General features: G+C 41.1%; 1 protein-coding gene and 1 pseudogene across 1 annotated transcript in view; both read right to left on the bottom strand.

Annotated features, from left to right (window-relative positions):
- Nucleotides 1-6,867, bottom strand: part of F9 (coagulation factor IX) — a 34,444-nt gene extending 27,577 nt beyond the window's left edge. Inside the window, exons 1-3 of the mRNA XM_032841412.1 lie at nt 6,694-6,867; nt 1,198-1,361; nt 985-1,009 (exon numbers count right to left, since the gene is read on the bottom strand). Of these exons, the coding sequence (XP_032697303.1) occupies nt 985-1,009; nt 1,198-1,361; nt 6,694-6,781 (277 nt within the window). The 5' untranslated portion in view covers nt 6,782-6,867. The remainder of the gene's footprint in view (nt 1-984; nt 1,010-1,197; nt 1,362-6,693) is intronic.
- Nucleotides 6,868-8,636: 1,769 nt separating this feature from the next.
- On the bottom strand, nt 8,637-9,200 carry LOC116857390 (annotated as a pseudogene).
- Nucleotides 9,201-16,078: the final 6,878 nt, after the last annotated feature.

Here is a 16,078-nt window from a genome sequence, read left to right on the forward strand (position 1 = left end):
CCTGCTGCTGGACTTTACGTTAGTTTCAAAGCTCAGCTGCCATGGAAGTTTTGCCTTTTCCTCCGTTTGGTCAATTCATTCAACAAATATTTACTCAGTGCTTCTGGACCAGGTAGCGTTCGAGGTACGGTTTACATCAGTAAAACACTTGAACACCCCTGCCAGTGTGAAGCTTGAATTCTAATGAGGTGGGGTAAATAGACAATAAATTGTGGAAGTAAGAAGGTTTGTTATATGTTACCTGCACTGCTGAAAAGTGCTGTGAAAAATAGGAGGACTTTGTGGTACCTCGGTGATGCGATTATGGGGAGGCAGGTTGAAGCACTAACAGGTAAGCAAGCTAGGCTGCATCGAGATGGGGACATTTGGGTGAAGAGCTGAGGGAGGGGAGGGAGCGAGCCTAGGCAAACTTGGAAGAGGAGCATTCCAAGTTCAAGGAACAGTCAGGTCAGAGACCAAAGCGGAAGCAGGCCTGGAGTGTGCGGGGAGCAGCAGGGAGGCCAAGATGGCTGCCCCCTGTCCTCCCCCGACAGCCTCCCTCCCCGCCCCCGCCCTGCATGTGAGGAGGAGAGCAGGAGGAGAGAGTCTGAGGGCCAGTGGAAAAGGAGGGCCGGAACAATCGTGGAGGGCCTCGTAGGCCATCATAAGGGGGAGGACTTCTAAGCAGTAAACATTTAAGTCAGTCAGCATTTTCACTGAAAATTCTCAAACTCAGTCTCCAGGTGCACTCATCTCCGTTCCCTCCTTCCAGCTGCATAGGGTTTGACAATGTCTTCTTGAAGGCCTCGGGAGGAGGAAACCTATCTGCCAGTGGATAGCCCCCCCGCGCCGCCATTGACCTGTCCTATATCACCATTCAGTCTTGGGTAAAGGAGTCAGACCGTTTTTCACAGAGTTTAAGCTATTGTCTGTTTATGCAGAGAAACAATACATAATTCCCAAATGTTTCCTATACCAACTAGAGGAAAAAAATTAATTGCTTACCAACATATTGCTTCCAAAATTCAGTCTATAAAGAAAAAGAGGACAAGTTAGTGGTAGTAGTCAAAATATTTTGGATTCGATTCCTTCCCTTTGTAACATTTGTCATACATATATATGGCTAGATATTTTAAAATTCCAAAGAGAAGCTTCTTTTTTTCTTTAGTTTTCTGTACTTTCCTCTGCGTCTGAAGAATATTATGTGGAAATACTCACGGTTTTTTCAGTGTTTTCAAAAACTTCTCGAGCTTCTTCAAAACTACACTTTTCTTCTATACATTCTCTCTCAAGGTTCCCTTGCACGAACTCTTCCAGTTTACCTGAATTATACCTCTTTGGCCGATTCAGAATTTTGGTGGCATTTTCGTGGTCAAGAAAAACTGAAATTTCCAAAGAACGATTCTTTAGGTTTGGGAAAAAGAAAACATCATGAAAACTAAATACATCTCTCAAGAAAGGCTCTGTTTTTAATCCAAGTAATCCCCAAACCAATTTATCTTTGGGGCACGGAGCCAAAATCTGTGATGTCCTCCTGGTACTGTATACACATGGAGATTTAGGAATTAAAATCCAATTTGGCTTTTAGTCAAGAGAGTTCCAGTAATGAAAGGTCAGATTCTCAGTCCTATTTGAATTTACTTTGGATGAGAAAGAAAGTTCTCAAATAAGCAGTTAACTTTACACTTTGTCATCATTTGCAAATAGCTAATTGCAGACCCTTGCAAGGTGACCCATGACCCCAGCGGAGCTGTGTTCTCAGGACGCGGTTGCCCAAATGACTTCCCAACAAATTTCTCTTGGAAGAACAGAAGCCTAATAACGGCGGTCCAGCTGCAAACACAACCTCAGTGTCTGTCCCTAGATGTTAGAGAAAAACCACTGCATTAATTTGTTTATATTCAGACTCACAGCACCTTCGGTTGGCATGTGTTAAGGGAATGCCGGTGACCGGTCTTTCTCTGGGATTTAGGATGTGACTGACTCGAGCTGTGACTGCCTAGCCTTCAGGGACGCTCCTGATTCTCTCCTTCCCTCCCTCTCTCCCCACATTCAAATCTAAGACACACACACACTCTCTCTCTCTCTCTGTATATATATATATATATATAGATAGATAGATATAGATATAGATACAGATATATCTATCTAGGTAGATATTGAGAACATATCTATCTCTCTAATTAATAACAGGAACTCAGGAAGTTGCTAGAGTTGTTCCTTTCGTCAGGGGACTATCTGGTACAATCTCAACAGGACCAGGTGCTTAGAAGATGAAGTTTCCAGGCATTTTGGGACTGCTTTCTCATGAATTCAAAAAAAAAGAAGGAGAGGAGGAGGAAGAAGAGGAAAAGGAGGAAGAAGAAGAAGAAGGAGAAGAAGAAGGAGGGGAAGGGGAAAGGAAAAGGGGAAGAGGAGGAGGAAGGAAGAAGGAGGGGGAGGGGGACTGTATTCCCTTCTTTCCATTGTAGCTGTTTACTTTATGGAGGGGGTTTGAGTCCCCTGACAACCTCGCTTTGCCCTTGCTCTGCGAGTCCCCTTGGACTTCACTTTTGTTTTTTTGAAATTTAGTTTAGACTTTTTCTCTCCAGTTCTTGACAACTTTCTCCATTCCCTTCACGCCGTCCTCCATGCTGCAGTACCCGCAGTGCCAACCGCTGGGTCAGTGCGGCCATCTGCCACTGAGCACTGTGGGAGAAAACCACCAAGCGGCACAGGGGTACGGTCACACAGTGATGCCGCCCTGCCAGGCCCTCCTCTCTGCTTGGCCCTGGGCAGCCCGACGATGGCATCTACGCCTGTCCCCATTTACAGTGTGACTGAGTGGAGAAACGAGTTTGCAGTCAGATCAGACACACCTGGGTTTGAATAACACATTTGCCACCTGTTGGCTGTGAGACGTCAGGCAAGTGACAAAATCTCTGGAGCTTAACTTGGTCAAACGCAAAATGGGTCTAACAGTGGCATATAATAATAGCTACCTCATAGTGTTCTCAACAGGGTCCGTGAGATAATACGTGTACATGGTACATGGTGTACGCTGGTTCTCTCTCTCTCTCCCTGCCCCTCTCCTGCTGGCCTGACTTCCTGTTTCTCAGTTCCCTCTAACGCCTTTATACTAGTGTCTTCATACTCCATTCTAGTGCTTTTCCTGTGGCTCTTTCCCTTCTTTACTCCCATCCACATAATGAAATGACTGTTGTCAGTCACGATCAGCAATGACTTCCTAAAGATGATTGGGAGTTTGTGTACTTGGTGACGGCTCTGAAACATTTCCACTGCTTGATCTCTCCCCGCCCCTCCACGGTACTCTTTCCATGAAGTCACTCTACTGGCTCCTCTCTGCTCTCTTATTATTTATCCATCACTTGAACGAGTGCCTTCCCCTTTGCCTGCCCCTTCAGTGTTCAGAGTTCCCTCAGGTTCCTGCCTATGCCTTGTTATGCCATAGTCTTGACCAGGGTGAGGTAGACAAGTCATCTAGGGAATAAAATGTGAGGAGACCCAGTGTCTCAGTGAGTGCAAGCAAGTACAGTTACACTCTAGGGACCTGCTTGCCTTCCCCTAGGCTGGCCCTAACTCTCTCAACGCCGGTTTCTGAGGGCTCTCTACAGCCGGGCCTGTGCCAGCCGCCATGTTCTCCGTGCTCACTTCCGGGACCCTCCCGTATCCTCATGCACACCGTGGGAGGTGCTCTTTCTGCAACAGTGGGTTCCAAATGTCCGCCTCTGGCCAGATCTCTCTTCTGAATTCCAGACCCTCTTTCCAGCTCCCCCACTGTGCATCGTCCTGCGACGAATCAGAGCTGATGTTTCTCTAATGCCTCTGAAGGGCTGGACCCTGTGCTCAGTGCTTTGGGGTCATTATTTCATTCCATCCTCACAGCAGTCCCACGAGATAGGGACTGTTATCTCATTGTAAGCCAGAGGAATGGAGCTTCGGAGAGGTGAAGTCCCATGGCCCAGGTAACACACTGAAGTGGCAGAGCCAGGATTTCGACGTTGGTGGTCAGACTGCACAGCCTGTGCTCAGAGGTACAATGCTGTGTCCTGTAATCACGTCAGATGCCCAGGACGCACCCTCCACGCTTCTCTGAACCCATTCCCCTTCCACACCCAGATGGTGTCAGTGGCGGGGAGTGACAGGGACTAAAGGGTACGCATACCAGGATGAGCGCTGAGTAATGTATCCCATCGTTGAGTCGCTCACTATGTTGTACCCCCCCAAAACTAATATAACACGGTATGCTACCCGTACTGGAATTGAAATAAAAAACCTAATAAGAAAAAAAAAAAGAATGTTGCCAAACTGAGCATTCTCAATCAGCCATCAATACTATTCACGTTTACGCTTCTGATGACCCAGTAATTGGGTTCTGTTGTCTAAGCTCTTTCACTACGGAACTTCATTATCTGACGACCTGACCCTGTCTTGCTATCCTACCTCACTTGTCATATTTAATATTCAAAACCTACTGCGCTCCTGAAAAACCTCACATTCTTTGTGGATCTGGATTTTTTTTTAAAGATTTTATTTATTTATTTGACAGAGAGTGAGAGAGGGAACATAAGCAGGGAGAGTGGGAGAGGGAGAAACACGCTCCACATGGAGCAGGAAGCCTAATGCAGGGCTCAATCCCAGGACCCTGGGATCATGATCTGAGCCGAAGGCAGATGCTTAACGCTGAGCCACCCAGGTGCCCCTGGATCTGGATCTTTGTACACATGTGATTCTCTCTGTGTGTAATGCCCTAGATCAGACAGTTAGGGAGGGGGACCTACTCATCTTTTAGGACCCAGCCCAAGATACTGTCAAGTGTTTTCCCAGTTAACGTATTCCTTTCTCTGTGGTCTTTTAGCACCTGGCACACATTTTGTCACCGTACCTTGAAATCTCTCACCTGACTTCATGGTGCTTTAGGTCAGAGAGGGAGTCTGGCTTATCCCTGTGCCCTGATACCTCACCCCAGCACCTGGCCCCATAGTAGTCCCTCGGTTTTGTCAAGTTCTGTAAAGTGTATGGACCGAAGTTATCTTTCATTCGTTCATTTCATGCATTCATTCGGAACGAAAGACACCTCAGCCCATACACCTTATAAAACTGAATGGTTTCACAGACAGTTTTGATTTCAAAATTCTAAACAGATGCAAATAATACCTGAGAGCAGCAGTCATGAAAATGTAACATCTCTGAAAGGCATTCATAGAATCAGCTTTTAGAAGCCAGTGACCATTGAGGAGTGGAGCTGCACGAGTGCTGACTATCCTGACGGAAATTCCCCTGGCTTTCTCCGCAAGGGCCTGTTATCTCTGACCACAATGACTCCACAATGACACTGCCTTTCTCCTCAGTATTGTCTGAGGGTCATAGAGTTAGCCTCTCTTCGGGTTTATCTCTTCTAGCCATTATTTCCCCAGCACTGAAATCCTAGACCCTCTCCCCCTACCCCCACCATATCTTTCCTTTTTCCCAACATCTGAGGTCTTCAAGGGAGCAGCAGCCCTCTTGAAATATCCATTATCTCACCACTTATCCTGAAGGAAGGGCTTGCATCTTTCGTCCTCCTAGGTCTCACACGGATGAGATATGTGTAAAGACTTAGCTTTATGTCCTATTTTGTGAATTTTCCAGCTAAATTTCTTTATTTCTCCACTTTACCCACTTGGCTAGTTTGATTTAACCTTTGCGTTCTCAGATCATCATTTCTGCATTTCAGTCTGACATCATGTCTGGAATGGGAAACACGGGGCCACTCTGTTTTCCGGGGACCCTTAGGGTTGGCACCCCTGATCCCGGCACTGTCAGCCACTAGATTTGATTATAGTAGGTTGACAAGTAAGGGTGATAAATGCTTCCTGTGAGAACACACTGTTTGCCTAAATGGGGTAATTTCCTCCCTGTGTGCCTGCTTTTGGGAAATGCATAAAGTCACTGAAGTTGTGAAAAAAACCAAATGATAAACATTGCATTAACTAAGTTCCTACTTCTTACATCGATTCTTGGGTTTGTTTTGCTCAAGTGAGTATTGGACTTCCCCATGTAAACAGAGTTAACTCTGCTATGTTTAATCAGAAACAAAATAATTTTTCCTAATTCATGAAAAACTTTGGGATAAGTAACAACTTAGTAATGAAAAGTTGTAAATAAAACTTAAAATCGTAGGTGTATGATTTTAGGGATATTTAAAATTAGAGGCTCGCCTCATTACATAGTTGTAAAATTTTGAAACACGTCAGATACCTTAAAATCAAACGTTGTGTGTAAATAAAGCCATTTGTGGCTTTAGTGTGACAGATCCCATTTTGATTTCAAAGTGGTGAGTTAAAAACAAACAAACAAACAAACAAACCCAAAATGACAGAGTTAATGTCTTCTTCATAGTCTGCTGTTTCTTGGTTGAAACATTTTTCCCACTCTTACTTTTCTTTACCCAAGGAGGTGACTGTTTCCTAAGCAGAACTATGTTGTCAAATCACAAGCCTAACAGTGTCCATTAAAAAAAAGTACCCTAAGCATTGTAGATCTATTTAGTTTTAACAGTTAAGAAGACACAGCTACCAGAAAGCCAGTATTTGCCAAACCACATGCTGACAACTAGAATCTTAAACGTTGCTGTCAAATCCTGTAATCGTTACTTAGTGGAGAAGATAGTGCCAGACATTTCTATATCTAAAAGACAAGCATGCTCAATGTATCTTTAAAAAGGAAACAAACCTGTACATTCAGCACTGAGTAGACATCCTAAAAGGCAGATGGTGATGAGGCCCTGTGATTCTGCCATGATCCTGTTCAGGCACTGCATAATGTTTGCTGACGAATTGTGCAAGTAGCAAGGTTGGCCGATTGTTCCAAAGTACAAGCTGAGCTGTATTTACTTCTGGGAAACAATGTGCAGTGGGTCTTTGGGCTATTTCCAGTGGCCTCTTGGGTGAAGTGAAGAGTATAGGCAGTGTTCGTCTTTAAAACTTCACCTCTCATTCCATGGGCTTCTGTCACTGTGGCTGATTGGAGGCTGAAGCAGGAAGTGACACATCATCAGAACGGGGTCGGGGGGAGGTGTTTAGTGGCAGCTGCTGTGGCAGCAGAATTCCTCAGTGGGATCCATTTTTAACTTTGTCAGGGAGCACTAAGGTCATGTAGTTTAACAGTTAAGAGACAAGGGTTCCTGGGTGGCTCAGTAGGTCAAGTCTCCAACTCTTGGTTTTGGCTCAGGTCGCGATCTCAGGGTTGTGGGGTGGAGCCCCACGTTGGGCTCCACGCTCAGCGCAGAGTCTGCTTGAGATTCTCTCTCCTTCTCCCTGTGCCCCTCCCTCCACTAGCGTTCTTTCAGAAATAAATAAATAAATAAATAAATCTTTAAACAAAAAAGTAAAGAGACAGAACAAAGTCATTTGGTTCTACCTTAAAACATTCCCCGTGCTTACCTACATTTAATCACCTGGTGGATCCTTCATGTTCCTCCTCAGAAGGAGCTTATCAACTTTCTGGTGCCACTTACCCATAGAGTGAAATGTGAGGACCCTGTCTCGGTACATATGTATGTATGTATGTATGTGTGCTGTCATAACTCATTGTGTTTTAAGTTGTATTTCCCCAACAGCTAATGATGTTGAATACCTTATAGTTTACTGACTCTCTGAATATCCTCTTGAGTGTAATGTATGTTCTTGTTTTTTTGTCTATTTTCCAATAAGACTCGTATTTTACCATTTGATTTTAGAGCTTTTTAAAAAAAATATTATAGCTATGAATCCTTTCTCAGATACATGGTTTTGCAAATACTGTCTCCAAGACTGCAGCTTATCTTTTCATCCTCATAACTGAGTCACATAGTGAAAGTTTTAGATTTGGACGCAGTTCAATTTATCCTTTTATAAAAACTTTTACTTGTTTATTTAGCATGCGTGTGAGCTGGGGGAGGAGCAAAGGGCGAGAGAATCTCAAGCAGACAACACACTGAGTGCTGAGCCTGACACGGGGCTTGAACTCATGGCCCCAAGATCATGACCTGAGCCTAAATCAAGAGTCAGGCACTTAATCAACTGAGCCACCCAAGTGCCCCTCAGTTTATAATTTTTTAATAGATCATGCCTTAATGTCCATATTTAGAACTCTTCCACTAATGCTAATCTGGAAGCTTTTTCCCATCTAAAAAATATTTTATAGTTTCACATTTTAGATTTATTCTGGTGTGCCATTTTGAGTCAATTTTTATAAGGTATGAGGTTTAGATTGATTTTCTTTTTGGCCTGTGGATGTCTAATTCCTCTAGCACCGTTTATTAAAAAGATAATCCTTGCTCTGTTGAATTGCTTGTATAGTTTTTTCCACAAATCAGTTGACTATATTGGTTTGGGTATATTTCCAGGTTCATCTTCTGTTCCATTGCTACATGTGTTTATCCCTCTGCCAACCCCACACTGCCTTGATTGCTGTAAGCTTTTATATCAGGTAGAGTGATTTCTCCCACTTTAATATTTTGTGGCAAGATTATTTGGGGGGGTTACCACATAAATTTATTTTGAAGGAATGTTACAAATGAAAGAAGTTAAATAGATGTTTTGGTATAACTTATAGAAAAGGTATAAATGTAACCCAACATGCTTGCATTGCCTTGGTGACCAGGGAGGTCACCCTTGAGGCTATGGCAAGACAGCCTAAGGCTTAGCTCTCATTATCACTGTTTCCCAGGGTGTGCTTGTCAGAAAGACGCTCTGCCATGCCAGATTAGGGAGCCCCCATCTTGCTCAGGTTGGTTACGTGGTCACCCAGTTCTTTGATGGATTTCACCTATTTACTCAGGTAATGAGTCTCAGTGAAGGCCCACAAACGGCATCATTTTTTTCCAGTGGCCAGTTTGTCCAGTTCCAGTGGTGACTGACTGATGCTCTTTCCCAAGTGTAATACACACCGCATTGCATTCGGTCCATTTTCCCTGTAATCATGGTCCAGTTCCTTGATATCCTGAAGGAAGATTTGGCCGCCATGTTGGTCCTGCAGCTTCCTCAGTTTCTCAGCTCACCATCTCCTCATAAGATCAGTGAAGGAAATATTTGGCAAAGTTCTTCTAAGTCACATCTTTGTGGTCAAAGTAGTAAGACACAGACGGGGGGGACATAGGGGACATAGGTATAGAGCTCCACGTGGGTCTGGCGATTGAGGGCGGCCTCTGAGTCCTGGTGGTAGTTCTGGTGCACCTGTAAGAGGGGTGTAGTCGTCATGGCAGCCACTGAGGAGAGGCAGTGTCAAGTGGCAGTGGCTGCATGGTGCTGCAGTGGCAATGGGGGCCTTGGGACGGTCTGTGGGCACTGTGAGGAGATGGCGGAGGGTTGACTCTGAGCAGCCACCAGGGTGGGGGACAAGTGCTGGGTTCTGTCCAAGCACTGTTGAAGTAGGAAACTTCAGTGACTCTAGGTGGAGACTCAATATTCTGTGGCAAGATTGCTTTAATTATTCTTGGGCCTGTAACATTTTATATAAGCTTAAAAATAATCTTATCTGTAGTACAGAAACCTTTGCTGGAGTTTTGATAGGGATTTCGTTAAACCTGTATGTAAATTTGGAGGAACTGACATCTTCATTGTGTTGAGTTTTCCAGTTGATGGGTGTGGTCTGGACTTGTATTTCCATTTCTTTAGGTCTTTGATTTGTTTCATCAGCGTTTTGTGATTTTTAGCATATAGATTTTATATAGTTGATCCTTGAACAAGACAGGTTTGAACTGCACAGGTCCACTTACATGCAGATTTTTAAAAAGATTTTATTTGAGACAGAGCATGAGCATGAGTGATTTGACAAATTTATACATTATGCTATATTCATTGCAAGTGAAGCTGCCATCTCTCCTGATACATTACTATTAGAGTATCATTGACTGTATTCCTTATGCTGTGACTTTTATTCCCATGACTTACTTATTCTGTAACTGATAGCCTATATCTCCCACTCTCCTTTACCCATTTTGCCCAAGCCCAACCATCTTCCTCTCTGGCAATCATCAGTTTGTTCTCTGTATTTATAGGTCAGTTTTGCTTTCTGTTTATCCCTTTTTTTTTTTTAGATTCTTCTAATGAGTGAAAATCCTATGGTATTTGTCTTTCTCAGTCTGACTTATTTTGCTTAGCATGATACCCTCTAGGTCCATCCATGTTGTTTCAAATGGCGCTACCTCATCATTTTTTATGGTTGCATAATATTCCATCACATATATGTGTGTGTGTGTGTGTGTGTGTCTTCCTTACCCATTTGTTTACTGAAGCACACTTCAATATTGTAAATAATGCTTCAGTAAACATAGGGGTACATATATCTTTTCAAATTAGTGTTTTCATCTTCTTTGGGTAAATACCTAATAGAGGAACTATTGGTTCATATAGTATTTGTTTTTAATTTTTTGAGGACTCCATACTTTTTTTCACAGTGACTGCATTAATTTACATTCCCATCAACAGTTTCTTTTTCTTCACATCCTTGACAATACTTGTTTCTTGTCTTTTTGATTTCAGCCATTCTGTGAGGTGTAAAGTGGTATCTCATTGTGGCTTTGATTTGCATTTCCCTGATGATGAGTGATGTTGAGCATCTTTTCACGTCTCTTGGCCATCTGGATGTTGTCGTCTTAGGAAAATGTCTGTTCAAGTATCCTGCCCATTTTTAAATCAGATTGGTTTTTTTGGTGTTGAGTTGTATAAGTTCATTATATATTATAGATATTAACCCCTTGTCAGATATATCATTTGCAAATATCCTCTCCCAATGGATAGGTTGTCTTTTTGTTTTCTTGATGGTTTCCTTTGCTATGCAGAAGCTTTTTATTTTGAAGTAGTCCCCAAAATTACTTTTTGCTTTTGTTCTCCTTGCCTCAGGAGGCTCATCTAGAAAAATGTTGCTATGGCCAGTGTCAGAGAAATTACTCTCTGTTCTCTTGTGGGATTCTTACCGTTTCAGATCTCACATTTAGGCTTTAATCCATTTTGAGTTTATTTTTGTATATGGTGTGGGAAAGTGGTCCAGTTTCATTCTTTTACATGTTGCTGTCCAGTTCTCCCAGCACCATGTAGTGAAGAGACGGTCTTTTCCCCATTGTATATTCTTGCCTCCTCTGTCATAGATTAATTGACCATATAATTGTGGGTTTATTTTTGAGCTCTTTATTCTTTTCCACTGATCTTTGTGTCTATTTTTTTCCAGTGCCATACTGTTTTGATTACTATGGCTTTGTAGTATGTCTTGAAATCTGGGATTGTGATACCTCCAGCCTTGTTTGTCTTTCACAAGATTGCTTTGGCTATTTAAGGTCTTTTTTAGTTCCATACAAATTTTGGTATTGTTTGTTCTAGGTTTGTGAAAAATGCTGTTGATATTTTGATAGTGATTGCACTGAATGTAGACTGGTTTGGATAATGTGGACATTTTAACAATTAACAGTATTCTTCCAATCCATGATGGAATATCCTTCCACTTGTTTGTGTCATCTTCAGTTTCTTTCATCACTGCTTTATAGTTTCAGAGTATAGGTCTTTCACTTCTTTGGTTAAGTTTACTCCTAAGTAATTTATTCTTTTTGGTCCAATTGTAAATGTTGTTGTTACTTTCTCTTTCTGCTACTTGTTTGTTATATACATGGATTCCTTACAGTCCTGTAAATGTATTTTTCTTATGATTTTCTTAAGCTTATTTTAAGAATACAGTATAAAATATATATAACCTATAAAATACATGTTAATCAACTGTTTATGTTGTTGGTAATGCTTCAGTCAACAGTGGCTATTGGTTGTTAAGTTTTGGGGGTCTGAAAAGGTATACAGGGATTTTCAACTGTGTGGGGTTTGGCATCCCTAAGCCCCATGTTGTCAGGGGTCAACTGTACATGTTTTGGTGGGTGTATATCTATGTATTTCATTTTCTTTGGAGTAATTTTAAATACTACTGTGTTTTTAATTTGTTTTCCCATACACATTGGAATGAAGTTGATTTTTGCACATTGATTTTGTATCTTCTGACCTTGATGAAATCACTCCTAGTTCTAGAAGTTTATTTTTCTTTTTGTAGATTGCTTGAGGTTTTCTATGATGAAATCTGTAATTTCATATTATTTGCAAATAGGTATAGTTTTATTTCTTCATTTTCAATCTATATGCCTATATATATATATATACACACACATATTATATATATATATATATACACACACACACACACACATATGTATATATATCTAACTGTAATTGTTAGAACTCTCAGTACTATGTTGAATCACAGTGGTGAAACAAAAAAATCCTTGTCTTAAACCAAGAAACAGATTCTTAACTACAGAAAGCAAACTGATGGATACCAGAGGGGATGAGGATGGGGGGATGGGTGGACTAGGTGATGGGGATTAAAAAGTACACTTATCATGATGAGCACTGAGTAATGTGTAGAATTCTTGAGTCGCTATATTGTACACCTGAATCTAATATAACACTCTGTGTTAACTCTACTGGAATTAAAATGAAAAACTTAATAAAAATTCCTTGACTTGTTCCTGATCTTAGTGGGGAAAGTATTCAGTCTTTCTACAATACATATGACGTTAGATGTAGGCGCTTCGTAGATGTTCTTTATTGAGTTGAGGGTAATATTCCTCTTTCCTGAGCCAAGAATTTCTTTTTAAATCATGGATGGATACTGGATTTTGTCATGCTTTTTCTCTGTCAATTGATAGGGTCATAGCATTTTCCTTTTTAGCTTCTTGATAATGTGGAATATAGTGGTTGACTATCAAATGCTGAAACAGCCTTGCATACCTAGAAAATCCCACTTGGTCATGGTATATATATTTGTATATTGTCAGATTTAGTTGCCTATTGTTGAGGATTTTTGCATGTAATTTCATTAGTAATACTGATCTTTTTTTCTTTTTTGTACTTTGGTTTTGTGTATGGTAATAATGGTCTTAATGGTCTTCTAAAATGAGTTGGGAAATTCTCCCTCATTTATGTGTTCTGGAACAGTTTATGTAAAGTTGAAGTTAATTCTTTGTATTTTTGGTAGAATTCTTCAGTGAAACAGTGTAGTTCTGGAGATTTCTTTTTGGGGAATTTTTAAATTTTAAATTCAGCTTCTTTCATGGTTGTAGGGCTATTCAAGTTATTCATCTTGTTTGAGCTTAGTTTGTTGTCTTCAAGGAATTTGTCTATTTCTTCTAAGTTGTTGAATTTATGAGCATAAAGTTGTTTGTAGTTTTGTATTCCCTTATTACATTTTGATGGTTGCAGGTTCTATAGTAATAGTCTCTATTTTATTCCTGATATTGATGGTTTGTTTCTTCTCTTTTTTTCTTGTCACTGTTGCCAGAGGTTTATCAATTTTATTGATTTTTTCCCCAAAAGAACCATGTTTTTATTTAATTATTTTTCTCTATTGTTTTCTTATTAATTTCATTGATTTCTGCTCTTATATTTAGTATTTTCTTCCTCCTGCTTGCTTTTTTTTCTTGTGTTTTCTTGAGTTAAGAATGTAGATTGTTTATTTGAAATCCTTTTTCATTCTAATGTAATCATTATTGCTATAAATTTCTTTCTTGCCACTGCTTTAGCTGCATCCCCCAAAATTGATGTGTTATGTTTTTATTCAGTTTGATGTATTTTTGGATTTCCCTCGAGACTTCCTCTTTGACACATGACTTATTTAAAAGGTACTTGTTTGATTTTCATATGTTTAGATATTTTCCTGTTGTCTTTCTATTATTGACTTCTAGTTTGATTCCATTGTTGTCAGATAATACACTGTATAATTTCAATTTTTAAAATTTGTCTTATGACCCAGAATATGGTCTATATTTATAAATATTCCATGGCTCTTGAAAAAAGATGGTATTCTGCTGTAGGGTGGAGTGTTGATTGTGTTGTTCACATGATGTGTGTTGCTAATTTTTTGTCTAGCAGTTCTGTCAGTTGCTGAGAGAGGGGTGTTGAAGTCCTCAACTATAATTTGAGATTTACCTATTAATCTTTCCAGCTTGATCAGTTTTATCATGTGTTTTGAGGTTCTGCTTTTGGGTGTACACAGAATCTTTTTTTTTTTTTAAAAGATTTCACCTATTTATTTGACAGAGATCATAAGTAGGCAGAGAGGTAGGCAGAGAGGGGAAAGCAGGCTCCCCGCTGAGCAGAGAGCCCAACGTGGGGCTCGATCCCAGGACCCTGAAATCATGACCTGAGCCAAAGGCAGAGGCTTTAACCCACTGAGCCACCCAGGTGCTCCACAGTTGGAATCTTTGAGATTTCCTGGTGGATTAATCTTTTTAGCATTCTATGTCTCTCTTCATCATCAGTTTTATTCTTTGCTCTGATGTTTATTTTTTTTTAAAGTAAACTCTGCCCCATTGTGAGGCTTGAACTCATAACCCTGAGATCAAGAGTCACATGCTATACCAACTGAGCCAGCCAGGTGCCCCTGGTGTTTACTTTGATATTATTGTAGCCACTCTTTCTTGTTTTTACTATTAACAATTGCACGAAGTATGTTTCTCCTATCCTTTTACTTTCATCTTACTCATGTTGTTGAATTTGAAGTGTCTTATAAACAGCGTCTAGTTGGGTTATGGTTTTTTTAACCACTCTGCCAATTTCTGTCTTTTGGTGTATTTAGACCATTTATACTAAATATTATTATTGATATGTTAGTGCTTAAGTCTGTCATTTTGTTATTTGTATTCTCCCTGCCCCTGTTGACATTCCTTAATTCTCTTTACATGCCATTTTGTGGGTTAATTGAAACATTTTTAGAATTCTGTCTTGATTTATTTATAATTTTTAAGTGTACCTTGTGTCATTTTTGTAGCTCTTGGTCTGGGTTTTTACGATATACATACGTGACTTATCACAGTCTATTGGCATCAGTGTTTTAATACTTCAAGTGAAGTATGGAGCCTTACCTTGATTTTGGTTCCTTAACCTTCCTCATTTTTAAATGTCATTGTCTTGGTAATCGATGGTGCTTTTTTTTGTTTTAATTATCAAATATGATTTATGAAACTCATGAATATATATATATATATTTTTTCCATTGCTTCATCCATTTATTTCTTCCTATCCAGTTCTTTCTTTTATCATTTGCATCTCTTTTAAAAACTTCCTTTAAGGGGCGCCTGGGAGGCTCAGTGGGTTAAGCCTCTGCCTTCGGCTCAGGTCATGATCCAAGGGTCCTGGGATTGAGCCCTGCGTCGGGCTCTCTGCTCAGCGGGGAGCCTGCTTTCTCCTCTCTCTGCTTGCCTCTCTGCCTACTTGTCATCTCTGTCTGTCAAATAAATAAAAATAAAATCTTTACAAAAAAATAAAAACTTCCTTTAAGTAGGAGGAGCAAGGTGGCGGAGGAGTAGGAGACCTAAAGTTTGTCTGGTCCCATGAGTTTGGCTAGATATCAAACCATTCTGAACACCTACATATGCAACAGGAGATCAAAGAGAATAGCAACAATTCTATGAATGGAAAAGCAACTACTTTCTGGAAGGTAGGATATGTGGAGAAGTGAATCCAAGGCGATGTTTGGGCAGATAGACCACAGAGGGAGGGAGCCTCCGTGGGCTGGGTCCCAGCAAGGGAGAGAGCAGCGGGGGACAAAATTGGGATTTTTAGAAGTTTGCTCTGGTGAGGGATGTTGCTCCAGAGGCTAAGGAACAGGTAGAGCCCTCATGGGGATAGTGTGGTCTCAGGATCCGCAGGGTCACAGAAAGACTGGGCATGTCTGAGTGTGGAAGAGCTCTCAGGATTAGAGTAGGGAAGCCGGCTACAGAGACGGAGCTGAGGAGTGGACTCTCAGCTTGGAGTTACCTTAATCTGTGATCGGAGGCATGGTTGGGCCACTGCTTTTCGAGCAGGAACCCCACAAGCAGCAGATCTGGGGAGTCTTCCTCCTTCCTCCCCCAGGAGGAGTGATGCAGGAGCGCACTGCAGGAATTATGCTGGGTTTGGAGACTCTGAATGGGGCCTTGTGCCAGAGACAGAGATGCTTGGTCACAGGCTGAGTAAGCTCAGAGTGTAGCCAGAGACCAGGGAGACGGGAGTGATTGACTGCTTTTCTCTGAGGGCGCACTGTGGAGTGGGGCCCCGAGCTC

Source organism: Lontra canadensis, unplaced genomic scaffold (assembly GCF_010015895.1).
Source record: "Lontra canadensis isolate GAN:19392208 unplaced genomic scaffold, GSC_riverotter_1.0 scaffold123, whole genome shotgun sequence".
In the NCBI taxonomy this organism is placed as follows: Eukaryota; Metazoa; Chordata; class Mammalia; order Carnivora; family Mustelidae; genus Lontra; species Lontra canadensis.